This window comes from Camelina sativa, chromosome 12 (assembly GCF_030686135.1).
Source record: "Camelina sativa cultivar CO46 ecotype springtype chromosome 12, ASM3068613v1".
NCBI classification, from domain to species: domain Eukaryota; kingdom Viridiplantae; phylum Streptophyta; class Magnoliopsida; order Brassicales; family Brassicaceae; genus Camelina; species Camelina sativa.
The window spans coordinates 29,509,612-29,530,428 of record NC_141891.1 but is presented as its reverse complement, the minus strand read 5'-3'; the positions used below and the strand labels follow the sequence as shown (position 1 = coordinate 29,530,428).

Genomic DNA, 20,817 nt, shown 5'->3' with positions numbered 1-20,817 from the left:
TTTAGAAGGGTTTCGGACTTTATTTAAAAAAGTTTTGTCATTAGATTTCTTTCATAATCATATAATTACCCTTACATCTATATTTTTTCTTCCATAAGATACAAATTACAAAAAAAAAAAGTGTAGGATATAAAATAGTAATCGTTACATGGAAAATTTGTGAACACCATTATCTAATGAGATAATGTCGTAATGATAACGATTCTCGTTTCCACTTCTCTCTCACAATTAAGTTCAACGAGTTTATCTCAACCATGACCAAAAACAATTGTTCTACTCAAATATGTTTGATAATTTATCCAAGTTAACCAGCCTCTCTGCCTCTGCCACCTCATATGTCTCAAACCAAAGCAGCCGCTTAGGTCAAATTGAGGATAAAGTCACTGTAACATATTAAAAATCAAATCCACAACAACAGATGAGTGATGAGTTACGTAACGAATCTGCAAAAATACAGTAAATCTATAGTTGAAATATGGCTTATCAATATATATATATATATATATATATATATATATATATATATATATATATATATATATAGATAAATTAAGTAAAGAATGTAAATGAAGCAAACGACAGATCAATAACTTAAAGTTGACGATAACACTGGATATTAAGAATTTCACAGGTACTCATGCATACAGAAATAGACAAATCAAAAAACATGTACCGAAAACTCGTTTTATATGTTCATAAAATAATCCTAACATAAGTTTTCGTCGGGCACGGATGATTTGCTCATTTATGTTATACTCCCTCTATCTCATTTAATTTAGGGAAAACTGTTGGAGATGATATAAAAAATTGATGTTAAAGGAAAAATCATTGGAGATGGTATAAAAGATTGATGTTATACATTACAAAAATGGAAACGATTTTTTTACTTTATGCTCTTTCCACATAGCATGTATCTAAAGTTTATATTTTTTTTTTGTACAAAAAAGTAATTATAAACTAATTTATAAATAAAACTTTAACTTTAACTTTTTCTTAATACAAAACAAAGGGACTATCAAGTAATACATTTAAACAAATAATTTTAAATTTTTATGCTTTGAATAACCATATTTAAAATAAAACTAACTAACTGATCAAGTTTGAGTACTAAAAAACATAGATTAAGATACGAAATTAGAATTTCCAAAATCAAAATCTAAAAAAACTAGTTGTACTGACTCAAAAAAGAAGTGCAAACTTGATAAAAGAAATTCAGAGCGACCAAAACAAAAGTAAAAGACTGGCAAAAACTTAGAATATTAGGCAGTCTGAAACGTGATTAATAAACCCACTTATGAACTAGTCAAACATCTTATCTTCTATTGTTTACTAGAAGAAAGTGTGTATAGTTTGTCGGGTAACACACTAATTGTTAGATGAAAAGTAAAAGACTTAAACTCACCATCATTTCACTATAAATATAGGTTGATATTGTGCTTATTTCCTCACGCTACACATAGTTTGAAAAGGAAGTTGTAATAGACATGGCTAAGTTTGCTTCTATCACCGCCCTTTTTTTCGCTCTAGTTCTCTTCGCTTGTCTTGGTGAGTATATGATGTTATTATAGACGTATTAGAATGAGCTATTAAGTTGCTCTTTCTCTGAATAAGATATTTTTTGTATGGTTAACCATATATATATATATATATATATATATATAAATTATATATGTGTGCAGAAACACCGATAATGGTGGAAGCAAAGTTATGCGAGAGGTCAAGTGGAACATGGTCAGGAGTTTGTGGAAACAATAATGCATGCAAGAATCAGTGCATTAACCTCGAGGGAGCACGACATGGATCTTGCAACTATCGCTTCCCATATCACAGATGCATTTGCTACTTCCCATGTTGATCCAACCAAACTCTTTAATTTGGTACTCAGTGGTGTGCGTGTTTTACATAAAATAATTGTCTGTGTCGCTCTATGAGTGACTTTATGACAGGTGTGTTTGTGTTTTAATGTTTGGTGTGGTTATAGTATAACCTTTTATGTACGAAATAAAATAAGATTGCCTCACTCCATGAGTGACTTTATGACATGTGTATTTATGATTAAAGATGTTTGATTAGGTTAGTATAACCATTTATGTACGACGAGGTATGATAAGCCGTTTATAGTATACACTCGAAGGAAGTCACGTGCTAAGGAGGTGGAGACTGAAGAAGCACGGGAAGAAGAAGACTTATAAATAGTTGAAGTTTGTTATTCATTCCATTCATGTTGTTAATGAGTGTGTAAAACAGTGTCGTATGTGACTACTGTGGGTGAGAGTAATGCTCTAGTGATCTAGGGACTCTTACGGTTACATTCTGTTACAATTCCGATATGGATAATAAAGAATACCATTCTCTTTCTTATCATTTGGTGCGATCGTGATCTAGATCGAAGCTTTCGCGAAATCTAAGTTTAATTTGGGAAATCGATTCCGGCGAATTTCAAATCGAAGTGTGATGATGGGAATGGAAAAAACCTTATCGCCGATTAAGGAGATCGCAACTGCGGAACAAGTGGAAGCGTCAGCAGCGGAGTGCTACAAGAGATTGGCGGAGATGAATACGATGGTTCGCCGTGTGGAGTCGCGTTTAGATTCGAGAATCGATACTCAAGATCAACAATTCTTGGAGCTCAAACAGAAGTTAGATCTGGTGTTATCGAGTCTATCCGGCAAAGCAACAGTACGCGAGATCGGAGGTCCGAGTCACATCTCTACTTCAAAACCACAAGATCCTCTTACTCAGGTAACAAATTCTAACTCGGAACCATGCCGTAGTGAGATTAGGCCTGCAATAAGAGAAAACTTGCTTAAAAATGTGGAAATGGCGGTGTTTGAGGGTGTGGGAACGCATGGTTGGATCGCGACAGTGGAGCGGTTCTTTAGAACTGAAAATTATAACGACACTGAGAAATTAGCTTTGGTAGCTGTGAGTTTACAAGGCGAAGCTCTTAGTTGGTACAATTGGGAGGTTAACAGAAAGGAGTTTGTCAGTTGGGATCAGTTTAAGAAGAGTCTGTTGCTGCGTTTTGGAGATTCGAAGCTAAGGGGACCGAGTCAAAGTCTTTTCTACATCAGACAAACAGGAACCATAGCGGAATATGTGCAACACTTTGAAGATTTGTCTTCTCAGGTCTCGGGGTTGGATGATAAAAAATTAGAAGGCATTTTTCTTAATGGTTTGACTCCAGAAATGCAAGAATTAGTTCATATGCAAAAACCAAGGAACTTACCAGAGATGGTGGCTGAGGCTCAAGCTATGGAATCGAGTATAATACGCAGGGTGGTTCAGAAAGAATTGTTATTGGTTGATAAGGAGAATAAAGGTACTCTGGTAGTTCAGCAGTCTGGGAACTCACAGTTCGTTACGAACAACTAGAAAACAAAAACTATTCCAACAGAGTATGCTCAGAACAATACAAGACAGATGATTAGAGGCGATCAGAGACCAAGGAAGCATCACACCAATGCAGAGTTGGATGAGAAGAGAAAGAAGGGGCTCTGTTTCAAATGTGATGGACCGTATTCCAAAGATCATAAATGTCCAAACAAGGAATTGCGAGTATTAACAGTGTTTAATGGGTATGAAGTGGAGTTGTTAGATGATGACATGGAGGAGACCGAGGTGATAGAACCAGTAAGGGAATGCATGGCACTATCTTTTAATTATTTCAGAGGCTTGTCATCGCACAATACAACTAAGGTGCATGGTGCAATAGGAAAAACTGGTGTTATCATAATGTTGGATAGTGGTGCGACCCACAATTATATTTCACCAGCTGCAGTCCAGAAGTTCAGATTGAAGAGTAGAGATGACCCTCATTTAAACATAACACTGGGGTCGGCATAATAGTGAATGGCTTGGGAGTTTGCGATAGAGTCAAGTTCTCAGTTCAAGATCTTTCATTCACCAATGACTTTATTGTCTTGGAACTGGGTCAGATCGATATCATTTTGGGGATAGCTTGGCTGAGCACTCTTGGAGATTGTAAAGTAAACTGGCAGCAGCATGAGATGTCATTTTTATACAAAGATACGATGGTCACACTAAGAGGGGAACCTGACCTTCTGATATCAAAGATGTCTCTTTAATCATTATCAAATGGTTACACACTGAACCAGAAGGGAGTTGAGGTGAGGTTGTCTAGCCAACAACTAGTACAGAAGGAAGTGGAACAGCTGGATCAAAAGCTTCAGACAGTTTTGGTGCAGTTCAAATATGTCTTTGATGTTCCAACTGGATTACCTCCTATCAGAGGTCGGGAACATGCGATCAACTTGTTACCTGGACACAATGCTATTAGTGTTCGTCCTTATAGATATCCACATGCACAGAAGGAAGTTATGGAAGGCATGGTCAAGGATATGTTGGAATCAGGTATAATAAGAGCAAGTCATAGTCCTTTTTCAAGCCTTTGATCCTCCAGTTTCGTGTTTTCCATAATTGCCTGCATATAAATTTGAGCCTTTGAGGTTCCATAAGAACAATGATTCAACTCCAGTAAGGCATCACTGATTCAACACCACGAACAAACGCATCTGCGTAGCCTTCGATGAAGCCATGTGCAAAGTGTAATCTTTCAAAATCTGTGTAATCTCCCAACACAAAACGATTCTCCATCCAATCAAGCCAATAACGCAAATCAGATCTCACACTTGTGAAAACTGGAACTGCAACGAGATCCATGACGGTTGTTTCGATCCGTGACCACAAACGCACGATTTAATAAGTTTGAAGGTGTGATCTTTTCTCTCTTATCTCTTCTCAATCCCTAATACAAACTATGAACCCTAACTGATAAGATCGGAGTTACAGTTCTCCTCTCTTATCTCCATGAACACTGGCTCTCTAACAAACTCTCAACTTCAATGATCACGCAGGATGCATTTACAATACTCCTCTATCTCTATTTATACTCTTCATTCTACTCACACTTCTCTTCCGCTCTTCACACATACCTTTCTCTCCATCTGGTTGTGTTTTCTTAGTAGATTTTACTCATATAATCACTGAAAGAAACCAAGGACTCTTTTTTTTTCCTTGACTTTAACGCTAAGTTCATCCATTCAATATATAATTATAACCGACGGGTTTCATATACGTTTCGGTGCTGAGAAACATATATGAGAACAGTTAAAACCTCGTGATCATGCTGTTTTTGCAAGGCAGTCATCGCATAGTATTATAATAATATGATAAAAAGGAATAAAATATTAGTATTATTATACCAAAGAATAAAATATAAGATAAAATTTTATATTACAAAATAAGATACTTTCGTTATGATTCATAATTTTATAAAAGTTTATTAATTTATAATATTGACTATCGTAATAGAACTGATGTTAATAGTTTAATTAATTATCTATGTGAAAATGATAAATGTTAGAAGTTTAGAGTTTAGAATAAATTATTGGTATTATCTTTCTTGGTAATGATGAAATTGAAGAACATATTGGAGTGTCTTTAGAACCAATTACATGTAAATAAAACAATCATTGCATTTAGGATTCTCCTCAATTTTTGGATCCGATTTGAGAAGACAACATAAAATTTTTTTCAATACAATGAAAAAGATTAGAGATGGTCTCCAACTAGAATGCAAACTCAAGAATAGACAAACGACAATTAAGTCATATTTCACTAAATTTCCTTATAGTTTATATCATTATTAATTTATAATATTGTAGGGACCATATTTTTACATAGTGATATGACCATGAGACAATCCAAGACGACCCTTGAGTCTTGCTCAACATGAACCAAGTCAAAGATCAACTCTTCCAGAAAAACTACTATTTGTGATACATTCTTACCTCATCTAGAGCATATCTCGAGGTGGAATCAGTCCAATAAGAGTTCGAATGAAGGAGGTATTCATTTTACAAATCAGGTGATCTCATGGCTACGCGACTTGGACCTACGAGCATTCAAAGGAGGATTCCGACCAAGTCAGAAGGATTAAAGATATGAACCAAACTTTTATGGAATCCCGATCCATTCCATAACCACGGAGAATTGGAATCACATTAATATCAATTCAAATGTGAAAGATATGGATATTTCAAGTCAGTGGATCTATCTTAATCCCAGTTTCACGTCTGAGCCAAATATCGTGTTACACAGACCAAGTCAGCAATAATTGAGACACAAAACTACTTGGAGGATGTTAATAGATCTCTTATGTTTCCAAGAAGCTCAGAAACAGAAGATTTGGTCCAAGGAATACAAGGATACACTTCATTTGCCAAAGGAGGTCAAACTAATTCTTCACATGAAGAGTTTTAGGTCCAATTGGTTTAGGTGCTTCCAAAATTATTTTTGGCAACCAGGAGGTGTTTCTACTAAGCCCAAGGGGAAGAAATGATACAGCTCATGTTGTTTCTCAGCAGCAAGTTGGATCAAAGAGTCAAAGAGAGAGAAGATCAAGGAAACAAATAATGGGTCAATTCAAGAGCTTATGGCCAAAGAAAGCATGGAAAATTCTATTGGGGATGATGTCTATCAAGTAATGTAGGGACACAATAACGAAAGAGAACTCGAGTATCAATGGATCAAGAGTTAACAATCGTTGCTCGGATTTCAGACCTTCTGCGTATCAATGGATCGAAGAAGGGATGAACTCAGAGACTTCGGTTTGAGAAAAGCTATCTCGTTTTATAAATCAAAACAACCACCGTTTTCGATTACAATAGTTAGGGTACTTATAGTAAAACGTAAAACCCTAATAAGTCTTGAAGCCTAAGTAATGAAACCGACATAAATAAAACCCAAACGTGAAATGCCCAATCCTAACGATAAATAAATACATAGTTCAATAGCCTAATAAAATAGATAACCAAATAAGATAAGTAGTAGATGGTGCTACATCAGGTCTCCCGGGGTAAGAAGAAAATTCGCCCTCGAATTTTCATCTCCATCATCAGCAACATACGGCACCAAATGCTTCACATTAAACATGCCAGCAGTATTCATGTGTGGGGGCAAACGAAGTCGGTACGCATTGTTATTAATATTGGCAAGGACTTTAAGAGGACCTATCTTCCGTAACTTGAGCTTGTTGTACGTGTCCAGTTTGAAACGATCCTTAGTCAACACAGCCCAAACTAAGTCAGCAACACTGAACTGCACATCACAGCGATGAGCATCAGCAGCTGTTTTATACTTCGTTGTCGCGGCTTCTAAATTAGAGTGAACTTTGTCGTGGATAACTGCAAATTCATCAATCAAATCACAGGCACGGCCATGGAAACGAGTTCGATCAGGAGCGAGACCAAGATCAGCTGGACAGCGAGGCAACACACCATAAACGACCTGAAATGGACTGAACCTGTACTGCGGTTTACGGCACGATTGTGTGCAAACTCAGCCTGAAAAAGAATAGAATCCCATGACTTAATATATCACCAACCAAACAGCGCAGCAAATCACCCAATGCTCTGTTCGTCACTTCAGTTTGACCATCCGTTTGGGGATGATAGGCCAAACTCATATCCAATGTAGTGTGGAGAAGACTCCACAAAGATCGCCAAAAATGACTTAAAAAGCGAGAGTCACGGTCAGAAACAATAGACAACGGGAGGCCATGAAGCTTATACACCTCGCGAAAGAACAAGACCGCGACTTGAACAGCATCCGTCGTTTTCTTGGAAGGAATAAAATGAACCATTTTTGAGAAACGATCCACCACGACAAATATCGAATTATTACCTCGTTGAGTTTGCGGTAAACCCAACACAAAGTTCATGCTAATATCTGTCCACGGCTGCATTGGAATAGGCAGAGGCAAGTAAAGACCCGCGTTAGTTGCTTTTCCCTTTGAGGCCTGACAAAAGCCACAAGGAACAATGAAACGCTCAACATCGCGATGAAGCGTTGGCCAGAAATATGAGGAACGAACAAGTTGCAATGTACGATCTCGCCCAATATGGCCCTCACCATGAAGCTCACGAATCAGCTGCAACTGCAAACTACAATCAGGAATACACAATTGAGCCCCACGAAAGAAAAATCCATCAAAAAAGACGTAAACATCAACAATCCCCTGCTTAGCATCGTCCAACACTTTAGAGAAAAAAGGATCAAGAGCGTAGAGGTCAGGCAAAGACTCAAAACCCGGAACCGAGACATGCAAGCAGAGAATGGCGACGACTTAGTGCATCAGCCACCTTGTTAAGTGTACCCGCCTTGTGTTTGATCACAAAGTGAACTGCTGTAAATAAGCAAACCATGAGGCGTGTCGTGATGATACCTTATCCTGAGTTCCCATGTGTTTAAGAGCATCATGATTGTGGAAAAGATAATGACGCCAATGCTTGATGGCTTGAACCATGGCGTATAACTCAATGTCATAAGTATTGTATCGGCCTCTTGCACCCGCAATCTTGTCACTAAAGAACGCAACCAGACGACCCTGTTGACTCAACACAGCACCAATGCCTGTTTTAGATGCGTCACAATGCAGTTCAAACGCTTCATCAAAATTTGGTAAAACCAAAACAGGGGCTGTAACAAGCTTATTTTTGATTGTGCGGAAGGCAAGATCAGCTTCTTGTGTCCAAACAAAACGGGTTGCTTTCATGCAATCTGTAATGGGGGACATGATACTAAATGGGGAACAAAACGGTGGTAAAAGGAGGCCAAGCCGTGGAAACTGCGCACATCGGTGACAGTTTTTGGTACTGGCCACGACTCAGTGGCACTGACTTTGGCCGGATCCACCTTCAAACCTTGCTTGAAGACAATGTAACCAAGAAAAATAACCTGATCCACGCCAAATGCACACTTTTTCAGAGCTCCAAACAACTTATCACACCTCTAAACAAGAAGCCCCTCACGCAAATGGTTAACGTGTACCACAAGAGAGGAGCTAAAAATCAGGATATCATCGAAATATACAACCGCGAACTTGCCAATAAAAGGTCGTAAAGCCTGATTCATAACGCACATAAAAGTGCTTGGCGCATTTGACAAACCAAAAGGCGTAACCAACCATTCAAACAAGCCTTCCCGCGTCTTGAATGCTGTTTTCCATTCGTCTCCAGGACGAATACGAATATGATGATAGCCACTTTTCAAGTCCAACTTGCTAAAAACAGAAGCCGACCCAATTTTATAAAGAAGATCATCAAGGCGAGGGATCGGAAAGCGATATCTCACCGTAATCTTATTCACTGCTCGGCTGTCAACACACATACGCCATGTACCATCTTTCTTAGGTATGAGCAAAGCAGGCACAACCCATGGACTCAAACTTTCACGCAAATAGCCTTTAGAGAGTAGCTCTTCGACGTGTGGACGTAGTTCATCATGCTCTGTTGGGCTCATACGATAATGGGGACGATTAGGCAAGGTCGAAATAGGGGCCAGATCAATACAATGTTGAATGTCTCTCAACGGAGGTAATCCCGGAGGCAATCCCGGAGGCAAATCTTCATGGAACACATCACGAAACTCGGCCAAGAGATCTTGGAAAGCCGTAGGAGCAGACGTGAAAGAGTGGTCAACAGCGGGTTGAGCAACAAGCACAAGAGCGACCTGTACCGTGTGACACTCTTCAAATGCCATGGACTTGTTGATAAAAAGTATTGGCTGCATCAGAGCTGTCGGAAGAGTAGGTTGCTCAATATCATGAGTCGTGATCAAAGGATCAGAAGCAGATTGCGACGGTAACAAAGTGAGACGTTTCCCTTCATAAGTGAAACTATGAGTATACAGGAAACCATCATGCACTGTTCGCCGATCATACTGCCATGGTCGACCCAAGAGAAGATGGCAAGCATCCATAGGAAGAATATCGCAGTAAACCAAGTCCTTATAACTCAGCCCAATGGAGAAAGGAACACGACAACGCCTAGATACCCACGAATCCGTTGAAGAGTTAAGCCATGCGAGTCGATAGGGAGTGGGATGAGATTCAGTAAACAAAGCAAGCTTGGAGACCGCATCCTTGGAAATAACATTAGTACAACTACCCGAGTCTATGATCATACGACACACTTTGCCACAAATCGTACAGGTTGACTGAAAAATATTCGTACGAAGCCAAGACTCTTCAACGCCATGAGGAAGGAGATGATTTCGTTGCAACATCAACAACGTACCGGTATCCCCTTGTACTTGTTCAGATTCCTCCTCGGCACTATCTTCATCTTGTTCATATGTATCATAAATAGGATCATCAGTACCTGTTAGAAGACCTCGTCGATTAGTAGTAGGACATGCGGCTTGACGATGGCCCTGTTCCCCACACTTAAAACACTTAAGCGAAACAGAACGCTGCTGTCCTGTTGGGAATGACCCCTCTACTGGTTCTGTCAACTTCAACTGGTCCAAGGCCTTCGACACCCCTGTCTCAGAAACAGAGCCAAGACGAAGACATTGAGCGTTCCATGTGGAGGTTTGGCAACAGGTCTGCTGCTCGATCAACACAGCTCGTTGATGAGCCTCTGAAACAGACAAAGGATTGAATTGTAGCAACATGTTCTGAATTGGTAAGCGCAAATCACCAATAAACCTTGACACCATCTGTTCCTCTGTTTCCGTCAAAGAGTTACGGGCGAGCAATGAAAAAAATTTAGAAGCATAGTCATCCACAGTTTTAGTGCCTTGTCGCAAATTCTGTAAGCGGGTATACATTGTGAGAGTATAGTTGATGTTTTTATATTTTACCCTGTTTTCCCTTAGTAAATTCACATCTTTTTCATCTTTTGCTATCCATTTTTACCATTATTGCATAGCTTTAGGACCAATCATGCATTAGAGTATAGTTACATTGCATTTGCATCTTTTCATGCATAATCAGGTGATTTTGGAGCTTAAGGAGCATGGAAGCAATGCTGAGGAGAAGTGAGGCAATCATGAAGGAAAAGCAAGAGAGTTAAGGCTGAAGAACCAAGGTCCAGAGTCCCACTCGACCGCCCACTCGACCAGACACTCGACCGTGTGCAGAGAGGGACTCGACCGAGTGGAAGCTGCACGAGAGAAGCCAACTCGACCGGTCACTCGACCGAGCACCGGGTCGAGTTGGCCGAGCCGCTTAGCTATTTTGTCTTTTAGCATTTTTAGGGCTTCCACTACTTTTTCTATTTAAAGACCTTGTACGCAGCAGCCACCAAGAGTCCAGCGTTTTTTAGAAGAGTCAGAAACCTAATTTTTACCCTTTTGGGAATTATTCCTTTTGCACTTTTATTTTTCTTAGATCTTGTACTCTTTTAAGAGAGAACACATAAGATTCTTGGATTTTGTTGGTTTCATAACTTTCAAGATATTAAGAACTCGTGTTTGATTCCTTCTTAAATATTGTAGATCTTTGCTTTATCTTTCATTTGATGCAAGTTTCAGTATTTTCTAGGTTTATGACTTTGATGTTCATCATGTGTTCTTGTGAGTAGTAGCTTAGGATCTTGAGGATGGGTTAGGCTGGGCTGTGTTTGAGGTTTGTTTGCTTTAGTCAAGCTTGATTGTGGTAGAATCTCTTCTAGGCTAGATGTTCTTAATACTGATCCTATAACTGAGAGGGTAGGGTTTGATTTCAAGAATCTTAGCATCACACCAATGTTTAAGAAGCATAGATAAGGCTAGATCTAGAGCTTACCATTAGGCTTGCTAAGAGATTAGAGGTCTTGTTTGGTATGAGATATATTGCTTAATGCCTGCTTGTGTAGATTCTTTTCTATGTGAGAACAAGTCTAGAGATGCATAGGTTTGATTGTTTCTTGCCATGAGAGTGGATTAAACTTGTCTTAGAAATATATGTCTAGAGATTAGCTCAAAGTTTGCTTGATATTTGTTGACCAAGTTAGATGACCTCATTCATTAGTCCAGCCCATGAATCCCTCCTCAAGGCCTTCCTTGTTTATTGATTTTTAAGTCTTAATCCTGTTGTTTGATCGTTGTTTGATTCGCTTGTGTATTGCTCTGTTTTTCTTGTTATTGCTCTGTTTCACGGATTTGCCCAGCTCGACCCTGCACTCGATCTACACTCGATCGAGTGCTTGCTCGGGTTCATCCCCAGAACTCTTGTTTATGATTTGTAGTTGTGCTGTCTTATCTCTTGTCTCATTCTATTTGCATTTCTGTTGCATTTACTATTGTCCTGTTCATTACTTGTTTTGCATTAGTTCATTATTATAGTTTCTATTTCTGTTCTAGCTTCATATTAGTTATAATCATTCTGTTCCATTTACATTTAGCATCTAGTTCTAGTAGCTTTACCTTCTGCTCTTTACATTTCATCAATAGGACTGTTAGTGACAAACATCCTTTTCATACTTGGCTTAACTTAGGCTCATATACACATCTTGATTGTTCACAACTCTCCGATTGGATTGACACCTCTTATACTGCAACTGCATAAGGGGAATTGAAACACCTTACCATCCATTCGTTCATATCTCACCATTGCATACATTCATCATCTCATCACCCATACCACAAATAAAGCTTGTTTCAATTTGGCGCCGTTGCCCATTTGAGAGTGTTTTGTGACATTTAGGGTCAATATTAGTCTAAGATTAAGTTCGTTTATACACTTGTGAAGTTGCTGAACTCAAATCTTCTTTTGCTTGGCTGTCTTGAGTTTCAGGTACCACTCGACCACCCACTCGACCACCACTCGACCGAGTAGTGATCGAGCACTTGATCGAGTCAGACAGCGAATCTAAATAGACACCAGTTCCCAGTCGACTCGACCACTCATTCGAGCATGTGCTCGACTGTGCACCTGTTCGAGTCAGTACCTCAGTTTGTTGATGCACACAAGGTCCAAGGGGAAAGACAATCTTCAAAGGCCTATTGACAACATCCACAGACTGCAAAAGGGTTTGAGACATAAGCAAAGAAGAGTAGTTCAAGAACAGCAAGGAGATCAAGTGATAATGGAGTAACAAGATCCAGTTCCAAGACCAAGGAACATTGGTGCTGGAGATGCACCCAATACCCACAACCAGAGAGCTGGCATTGTGCCTTCCACAGTACCAAACAACAACTTTGAGATCAAGAGTGGATTGATCTCCATGATTCAAGCCAACAAGTTCCATGGGTTGCCAATGGAGGATCCCCTAGACCACCTTGATGAATTTGATAGAATCTGTGGTCTTACCAAGATTAATGGAGTGAGTAGCGATGGATTCAAGTTGAGGCTCTTCCCATTCTCACTTGGAGATAAGGCTCACCTTTGGGAGAAGACTCTTCCTACTGGAGCAATAACCACATGGGATGCTTGCAAGAAGGCTTTCTTGGCAAAATTCTTCTCAAATGCAAGGACTGCTAGATTGAGGAATGAAATTTCTGGGTTTGCTCAAAGAAACAATGAGAGCTTTTGTGAAGCTTGGGAGAGGTTCAAAGGATTTCAGACTCAGTGTCCTTATCATGGCTTCAGCAATGAGTCACTCCTAAGCACCTTGTATAGAGGAGTGCTTCCCAAGATCAGGATGCTTCTTGACACAGCTTCAAATGGCAACTTCCTCAACAATAATGTGGAAGAAGGATGGAAATTAGTTGAGAACCTTGCTCAGTCAGATGGCAATTACAATGAGGACTATGACAGAACCATAAGGTCCACCTCCACTGACCAAGAGGACAAATACAAGAAGGATTTGAAGATGGTCAATGAGAAGCTTGATAAAATCCTCCTTAGCCAACAAAAGTCCATTCACTTCATTGGTGAGGAAGAGGTTCAAGTTCAAGAGGGGGAGAATGAGTTTGCTGAGCTCTGTTATATGCAAAACCAGGGTGGATTCAAAGGCTACAACCAAGGAGGGTTCAAGAACAACAACCTCTCCTATAGAAGCACCAATGTAGCTAATCCACAAGACCAAGTCTATCCACCTCAACAACGTCAACAACAGAACAACAATGTCCCCAAACAACAACATCAAGTGTTCCAGCCTCAGTTATGTCCCCCACCAGGGTTTCAGACTAACCAAGGCCAAGAACAAGACTTAAGAGCTATGATGCAATAGTTGTTGATTGGGCAAACACAAGGAAAGATTGAGGAAACCAAACAGTTTGCTGAGTTGAATCAAAGGCTCACATCCCAATATAATGACCTGAACATGAAGTTTGAAGGTCTCAACTCTAGACTGAAGTATATGGAGAGCAACATTGCCTCCACTTCAGCTCCTAAACCCAACCAACTCCATGAAAAAGCTGTTCAAAATCCAAGGGAGTTCACTGCAAAAGCCATCCATATCTCTGATGAGGAAGTCACTGAGGACAGTGAAGTCCAAGTTTAGGGGAATTTATCAGTTACTGAAGACCCAAGTGACGTTTGTGCAAAGCAAATGGAGTCCGCCATTGCACTTGACCAGGAACTCGAACAGCCACTTGACCGAGTGCATGCTCGAGTGGTCAATCGAGCTGAAGTCTCCAAAGCTGTCAAGCCTGCTAAGTATATTCCTCCTGCTTACAAACCGCCTCTACCATTCCCAGGACGTTTCAAAGCACAGAAGCTTAAGGAATTAAGGGAAATAATTGAGAAAAAGGAGATGATGTCTAAGCAACAAGAGGATGAGAAAGCTTTGAAGGAAGAAGTTGTGGTTGAGAAACAAGAGGAAGTGATGGCCATACAAGAGATCATCATTGCTTACCAAGAAGAGGAGAGAGGACCTGCCTTGGAATAGTATGAACCATTTCCCCTCTATAGAGATTTTTTGCTTGATTTGTCAAAGAAGAAGGCTCAAGCTCAAGATGAGAAGGATCTTGAGGACCTTGGAGGAGTGATCATCCCAATTAAGCTTAAGGATCCAGGACCATTATATCTGCCTTGCACACTTAGCTATCTCCACTACAACCAGTGCCTGTGTGACTTGGGAGCATCAATCAGTGTGATGCCCTATTCTATAGCTCAAAAGCTTGGGCACACTGACTTCAAGTCCACCAACCTTCATGTATGCCTAGCTGATGGGTCAAATAGAGATGTGGTTGGCAAGTGGGAGAACATTCCAGTGAAGATAGGGAGAGCAAGGGTTCATACTGATTTTGTGGTTCTAGAGATGGACAAGGAGCCTGAAGATCCTATCATTCTTGGGAGACCATTCTTAGCCACTGTTGGGGCAGTCATTGATGTCAAGGAAGGTCTTGTGACCTTGAACATTGCTGAGGGTATAGCTATGAAGTTTAACATCTATAACCCAACCAACCTTCCTACCATTGATGATCAACCAATTACTATAGAGGACAAAGGTGGTCAAGAAGGTTTAAGTGATAAGGCAACTCCAAAGGCTGAGCCCTCACTACAAGAAGATTTTGTGGAAAAGCTTAAGAGGTCAGTTCAAGAGTTGACTGGTATGGTTGAGGATCTCCAAGTCAAGCTAAACAAGAGGTCTTTGAGGAAAGCAAGACCAAGGCTCAAAATCAAGAAGAAGTATGGTTTGTGTGTTAAGGGTGAGGTGATCAAGGATCAACTTCACAGTGATAGGGAGGTTCCAGGGAGGATTTCGTCACCTCCTTGGTATCTAGACTAGTCCTAAGAAGGCAACCAAAGTCAAGCTTAGTGACTATAAACAAGCTCACTAGGGAGGAAGTCCCTAAGGTATCCTTTGTAAATATGCTTTATTTTCTTAGTAGTTTTGATGTGTTTTCTTTTATGTTTGTGTTGGGCAGGCCTTTTAATGAAAGTGTAGATGGGTATGGAGAAATTTGGACTTGGGGAAGGAGAAACGCAAGCCCACTCGACCAGCCCACGAGAGGTACTCGACTGAGTTGGAAATGAAGTAAAGCCCATTCGACTCTCATTCCTCTAGAATGATCGAGTGGAGGGAAGAAAAAGAAGAAAATTTTGAATTTTCAAAATTTGGTCAAGGGAGCTCGACCACGTGCTGGTCGAGTATGGGGTCGAGTGGCATTAAAAAGCAAGTCAAAGATTCCCATTTCAAATATGAATGGTATGGACACTCTACCCTTGTCCCCTTGTCCCCTTAGCTTCTTTAAATAGAGCTTGCACGATCCTATACCTCTCACACTCTCTCATTTGCTCAAAAAAATTAAATTCAAGTTTTAAAATCTCTCTCAAAGTTCATCTTTTGCTCAAGCTTAGTTCTTTCAAGTTTTTGGGTCACTAACCTATTAACTTTGAGCTTTGAGTCTATTCCCTTCAGTTCTATTCAAAAATGTCTTCAAGGATTACCAGGAAGTGTCAACAAGCGGCTGCAAACTCCATGGAACGTCGTGATGCTGGCCTTGAATCAAGAGGAGAATTTGGAAGAACCACTCGACTCCCCACTCGATCAAGCACTCGACCGAGTGGTGGTCCGAGTGGTCGGTCGAGCCAGATGCCGTGCCCAAGGAATGATTCAGTTGAGGAAGATCTTGAGAGAACTGAAAGTGAAGAAGAAAGGGAGCCAACCCATAATGAGTTCATGAGGATACAGAAGGCCAAAGGGAAGAGGCCAGCAGTTGAGGTTGAACAAGAGGAGATTGAAAGTGAGAGTGAGGAAGAAGATGAAGAAGAAGAGCTAGAGGATGATGGAGAAGCAGAATCTTGTGGGTTGACAAAGAGGCAGTTGTATGAAGCTTTCATGAGAATGGAGTTCTTGGGGACTAGATATCCTCACAAGGAAACCATGGAGAAGCTTGCCATTGATGAAGATGTGGAGTATCTTTTTGAGAAGAGCAACTTAACCAAGTTTATGGGGCTTTGCATGGAGGGCTACAAGGAGGAAAGTTGTGAGTTTCTGGCCACTGTCAAGCTGCACACATATGCAAGGAAGGATGCTGAGGTTGGATCTGGTCACATTTCCTTCACAATCAAGGGGAAGAAGCATGAGCTTTCAATGAAGAAGATAGCCAATGTGTTTGGTTTTGAAGTTGAGAGTAATAGAAGCTTGATGATACCAAGAGAGGAGCTCTATTCCGTTTGGGAAACCATTGGGGACAACAAACTCTACTCATCCTCCAATTCCAAGAGTTCAAGGATAAGGAGCCCAGTCCTAAGATACTTCCACAAAGCTCTTGCCAGCACCTTCTTTGCTAGGAAGGAAACTGGGAATATCAATGAGGGTGAGCTTAAGATGATTGACATGGCTCTCAATGGGATCATCCTCAAGGCAAGAGATGAAACCATCATTCTTGGGAGCACTGTGGAGACTGATCTTGCAATGGTGCTCATAGAGCACATGATATATTTGAGGAGTTGGGTAGGCAAGTTGGACAACAAAGGTTCAAGAGGAGCACTCACCATTGGAGACATCATCACTACAATTCTACAAGCTGCCAAGGTCCCACTTAGAGGAGAAAGGGTCTCACCAAGATGGATTGACTCAAGCTACCTTACCTCCACTCATCCTAGCCAAGGAGATGCATCAAGGAAATCACATCTTCAATTTTGAGCTTCCAACACTTGGGAAGAAACAATTCATCTTGCCTAACCAAGAGCTCACCACTATTCAAGAAGGAGCCAACATTGACTTTTGGCCAGCTGATGAGCACTTGTTTAATGGGATAGTTCAACCTAGAGTTGATGGAGCTGGAGATGTGCAAATGGTTGATGGAGAGGAGCAGTTCTACTTTGAAGATTATGAGCCCAACCCAAGGGATAGTAGAGGAGTGAGAGAGAATAGCAAGAGGTTGACACTTTTGCAAATGTGGAACAAGTGGCATGGGAAGAGGCTTGACAAGCTTAAGAAGAAGGTGACCAACATGGCCAAGTCCATCAAGGGCCTCAAGAAGGAGATTGCTGAGCTGAAGAGTGGAAACTCATCTCCAAGCCATTCAAACCCTTTGAGGAGGAGTAGCTCAACTAGAGCACTTTCAAGAATTGCAAACCCTTTGGAACCAGCTAGAGCTTCAATGTATGAGCCAAATCAGAGGAAGAAGAGTTCAAGTAGCCGAGAACAACAATTTTCGAGGCACTCGACCGGGTCACTCGAGCACCCACTCGACCGAGCATCCCAAATGCACTCGGCCGAGTTCCAGCCCAGATCACCATATGGCTTCCCACCTCCAGCTGCTTATCCAGGCTATCCAGGTTACCCTCCCATCCCACCCCAGTACTTCATGGATCCAGCACTCTACCAGCAGTTCTACCAGCAGCAAGCTCAGAATTATGGCATCCGCGGTCTAGCTCGACCCCCCTACTCGAGCACGCACTCGACCGAGTGCAGGTCGATCACCGTCGTCGAGCTGCCCCAATCTCCATCTCCAAGTGACCAACAAGACCGCAACTACACATTTGACAGCATGCAAGAGGATGTTGACAACTTCTTCTCCAATCCTTGAGGTACCACTATCACCTTCACTTGTAAATATCATAGCATTTGACATTGTGTTTTGTTTTTAATCTTGAATCCTCTATCAAATTTCTTTCACACAGAGGACTGTGTGATTTAAGTTTGGGGGAGGATTTGAGATAGCATTTGACATTGTGTTTTGTGTTCTTATTTCGATTTTTTAGCATCATCATGTTTAGTATTTGCATAGCATCTAAGGCATAGAAAAACCCTAAAAATTTGAATCTTTTTTGCAAAAATCTTTATAACAAAAGAGTGTTCATGTAGTTTACATTGCATATTAGGATCATGTTTAGCATGTTTCATGTAGGATTGTATAATATTTGCATTAGGGATCTATGATGAGTATTTCCTTGTTAGCTTGCTTAATTCACTAGACTAGGATCAATGCCCAAGTTAATAGTACTTTGATGCTAGTTGAGTAGTTAGAAGCATAAGATTGAACCAAGCCTTGAATTCCTGCATTGCATTTTGTCTAAATTGAAGCATGTTGTGATTTGACACCATTTCCTATTTATAAGAACCTAATATTGAATTTCAATTATCAATGTGTGCATTGTTTTAAACTCATGGATACCATATACATATTTGGATCATCTTTCTCTTTCTTACCACTCTTGTTGATCCAAGTAGCTGATTAACCATTGAAATCAGTTTTCCTACCCCTTAACCAACCCTTCTTTCAAGCCATGTTTATTCTTGTGTGTGTGAGACCTATTTTTGGGATTGAGCTTGGTAGAAAGTATTAGGGTAGCACTAGGATCATTTAGGGTTTAGATTGATAGGATAAACACTTTGGGTGCCTTTGGGTAGACAAGGTTTTGTTCTTGTATGTGTCTAAGTGTTCTTACCTTTAGCATTCTTCTAAAGCTCAATCCATTTTTATGAGAGAACCTTGATATTGATAAGCCCCACTCTAAAAAGAGACCATCATTGTCTCAAAGCCTTTATCTCCAAGCCAAATGAGTTTTAAGCATTGCATAGAATTGATTCATGTTCTTGATTAATGAATGTTAAAGGAAATGGTTGATTTGAATGCATGTGGACATCTAACGCTCAAATCAGTAAAGGTTGTGATAGGCTTGTCTAAAATCTTTAAGTACAGCTCATTCAACTTGCATCATAGTACTAGTAACTTGGACATTGATTCTAGATGGTCTATTAGCAAGCTTTAGGAGCTGAGATCCCACTTTCAAACCTCACCTACCTTCTTGTGTCTTGATTATTTGCTTGAGGGAAAGCAAAGACTAAGTTTGGGGGTGTTGATGTTCTTATATTTTACCCTGTTTTCCCTTAGTAAATTCACATTTTTTCATCTTTTGCTATCCATTTTTACCATTATTGCATAGCTTTAGGACCAATCATGCATTAGAGTAAAGTTGCATTGCATTTGCATCTTTTCATGCATAATCAGGTGATTTTGGAGCTTAAGGAGCATGGAAGCAATGCTGAGGAGAAGTGAGGCAATCATGAAGGGAAAGCAAGAGAGTTAAGGCTGAAGAACCAAGGTCCAGAGTCCCACTCGACCGCCCACTCGACCAGACACTCGACCGTGTGCAGAGAGGGACTCGACCGAGTGGAAGCTGCACAAGAGAAGCCAACTCGACCGGTCACTCGACCAAGCACCGGGTCGAGTTAGCCGAGCCGCCTAGCTATTTTGTCTTTTAGCATTTTTAGGGCTTCCACTACTTTTTCTATTTGAAGACCTTGTACCCATCAGCCACCAAGAGTCCAACTTTTTTTAGAAGGGTCAGAAACCTAGTTTTTACCCTTTTGGGAATTATTCCTTTTGCACTTTTATTTTTCTTAGATCTTGTACTCTTTTAAGAGAGAAAACATAAGATTCTTGGATTTTGTTGGTTTCATAACTTTCAAGATATTAAGAATTCGTATTTGATTCCTTCTTGAATATTGTAGATCTTTGCTTTATCTTTCATTTGATGCAAGTTTCAGTATTTTCTGGGTTTATGACTTTGATGTTCATCATGTGTTCTTGTGAGTAGTAGCTTAGGATCTTGAGGATGGGTTAGGCTGGGCTGTGTTTGAGGTTTGTTTGCTTTAGTCAAGCTTGATTGTGGTAGAATCTCTTCTAGGCTAGATTTTCTTAATGCTGATCCTATAACTGAGAGGGTAGGGTTTGATTTCAAGCATCTTAGCATCACACCAATGTTTAAGAAGCATAGATAAGGCTAGATCTAGAGCTGACCATTAGGCTTGCTAAGAGATTAGAGGTCTTGTTTGGTATGAGATATATTGCTTAATGCCTACTTGTGTAGATTCTTTACTATGTGAGAACAAGTCTAGAGATGCATATGTTTGATTGTTTCTTGCATAGGTTTGATTGTTTCTTACCATGAGAGTGGATTAAACTTGTCTTAGAAATATATGTCTAGAGATTAGCTCAAAGTTTTCTTGAGATTTGTTGACCAAGTTAGATGACCTCATTCATTAGTCCAGCCCATGAATCCCTCCTCAAGGCCTTCCTTGTTTATTGATTTTTAAGTCTTAATCCTGCTGTTTGATCGTTGTTTGATTCGCTTGTGTATTGCTCTGTTTTTCTTGTTATTGCTCTGTTTCACGGATTTGCCCA

At 40.2% G+C, this 20,817-nt stretch overlaps 3 protein-coding genes and 1 non-coding gene across 4 annotated transcripts; 3 read left to right on the top strand and 1 right to left on the bottom strand.

Moving 5' to 3' along the window:
- Positions 1–1,461: 1,461 nt before the first annotated feature.
- On the top strand, positions 1,462–2,040 carry LOC147931054 (defensin-like protein 1). The gene is made up of 2 exons (XM_087476762.1): positions 1,462–1,545; positions 1,680–2,040. Exons 1-2 carry the CDS (start codon positions 1,485–1,487, stop codon positions 1,853–1,855), a joined length of 237 nt encoding a protein of 78 aa, XP_087332888.1. The 5' UTR covers positions 1,462–1,484; the 3' UTR covers positions 1,856–2,040.
- A 181-nt stretch (positions 2,041–2,221) lies between these two features.
- LOC147931053 (uncharacterized) lies at positions 2,222–11,296 on the top strand. The gene is made up of 2 exons (XM_087476761.1): positions 2,222–4,734; positions 10,802–11,296. The coding sequence occupies exon 1, from the start codon at positions 2,455–2,457 to the stop codon at positions 3,373–3,375; it is 921 nt and encodes a 306-aa protein (XP_087332887.1). The 5' UTR covers positions 2,222–2,454; the 3' UTR covers positions 3,376–4,734; positions 10,802–11,296.
- Positions 2,321–20,133, top strand: LOC147931051 (uncharacterized). Its single transcript, XM_087476760.1, has 3 exons — positions 2,321–2,742; positions 15,604–15,884; positions 16,130–20,133. Exons 2-3 carry the CDS (start codon positions 15,745–15,747, stop codon positions 17,325–17,327), a joined length of 1,338 nt encoding a protein of 445 aa, XP_087332886.1. The 5' UTR covers positions 2,321–2,742; positions 15,604–15,744; the 3' UTR covers positions 17,328–20,133.
- LOC147931052 (small nucleolar RNA R71) lies at positions 13,269–13,375 on the bottom strand. The gene has a single exon (XR_015576831.1). It is a non-coding gene; the product is annotated as a small nucleolar RNA R71 (small nucleolar RNA).
- Positions 20,134–20,817: the final 684 nt, after the last annotated feature.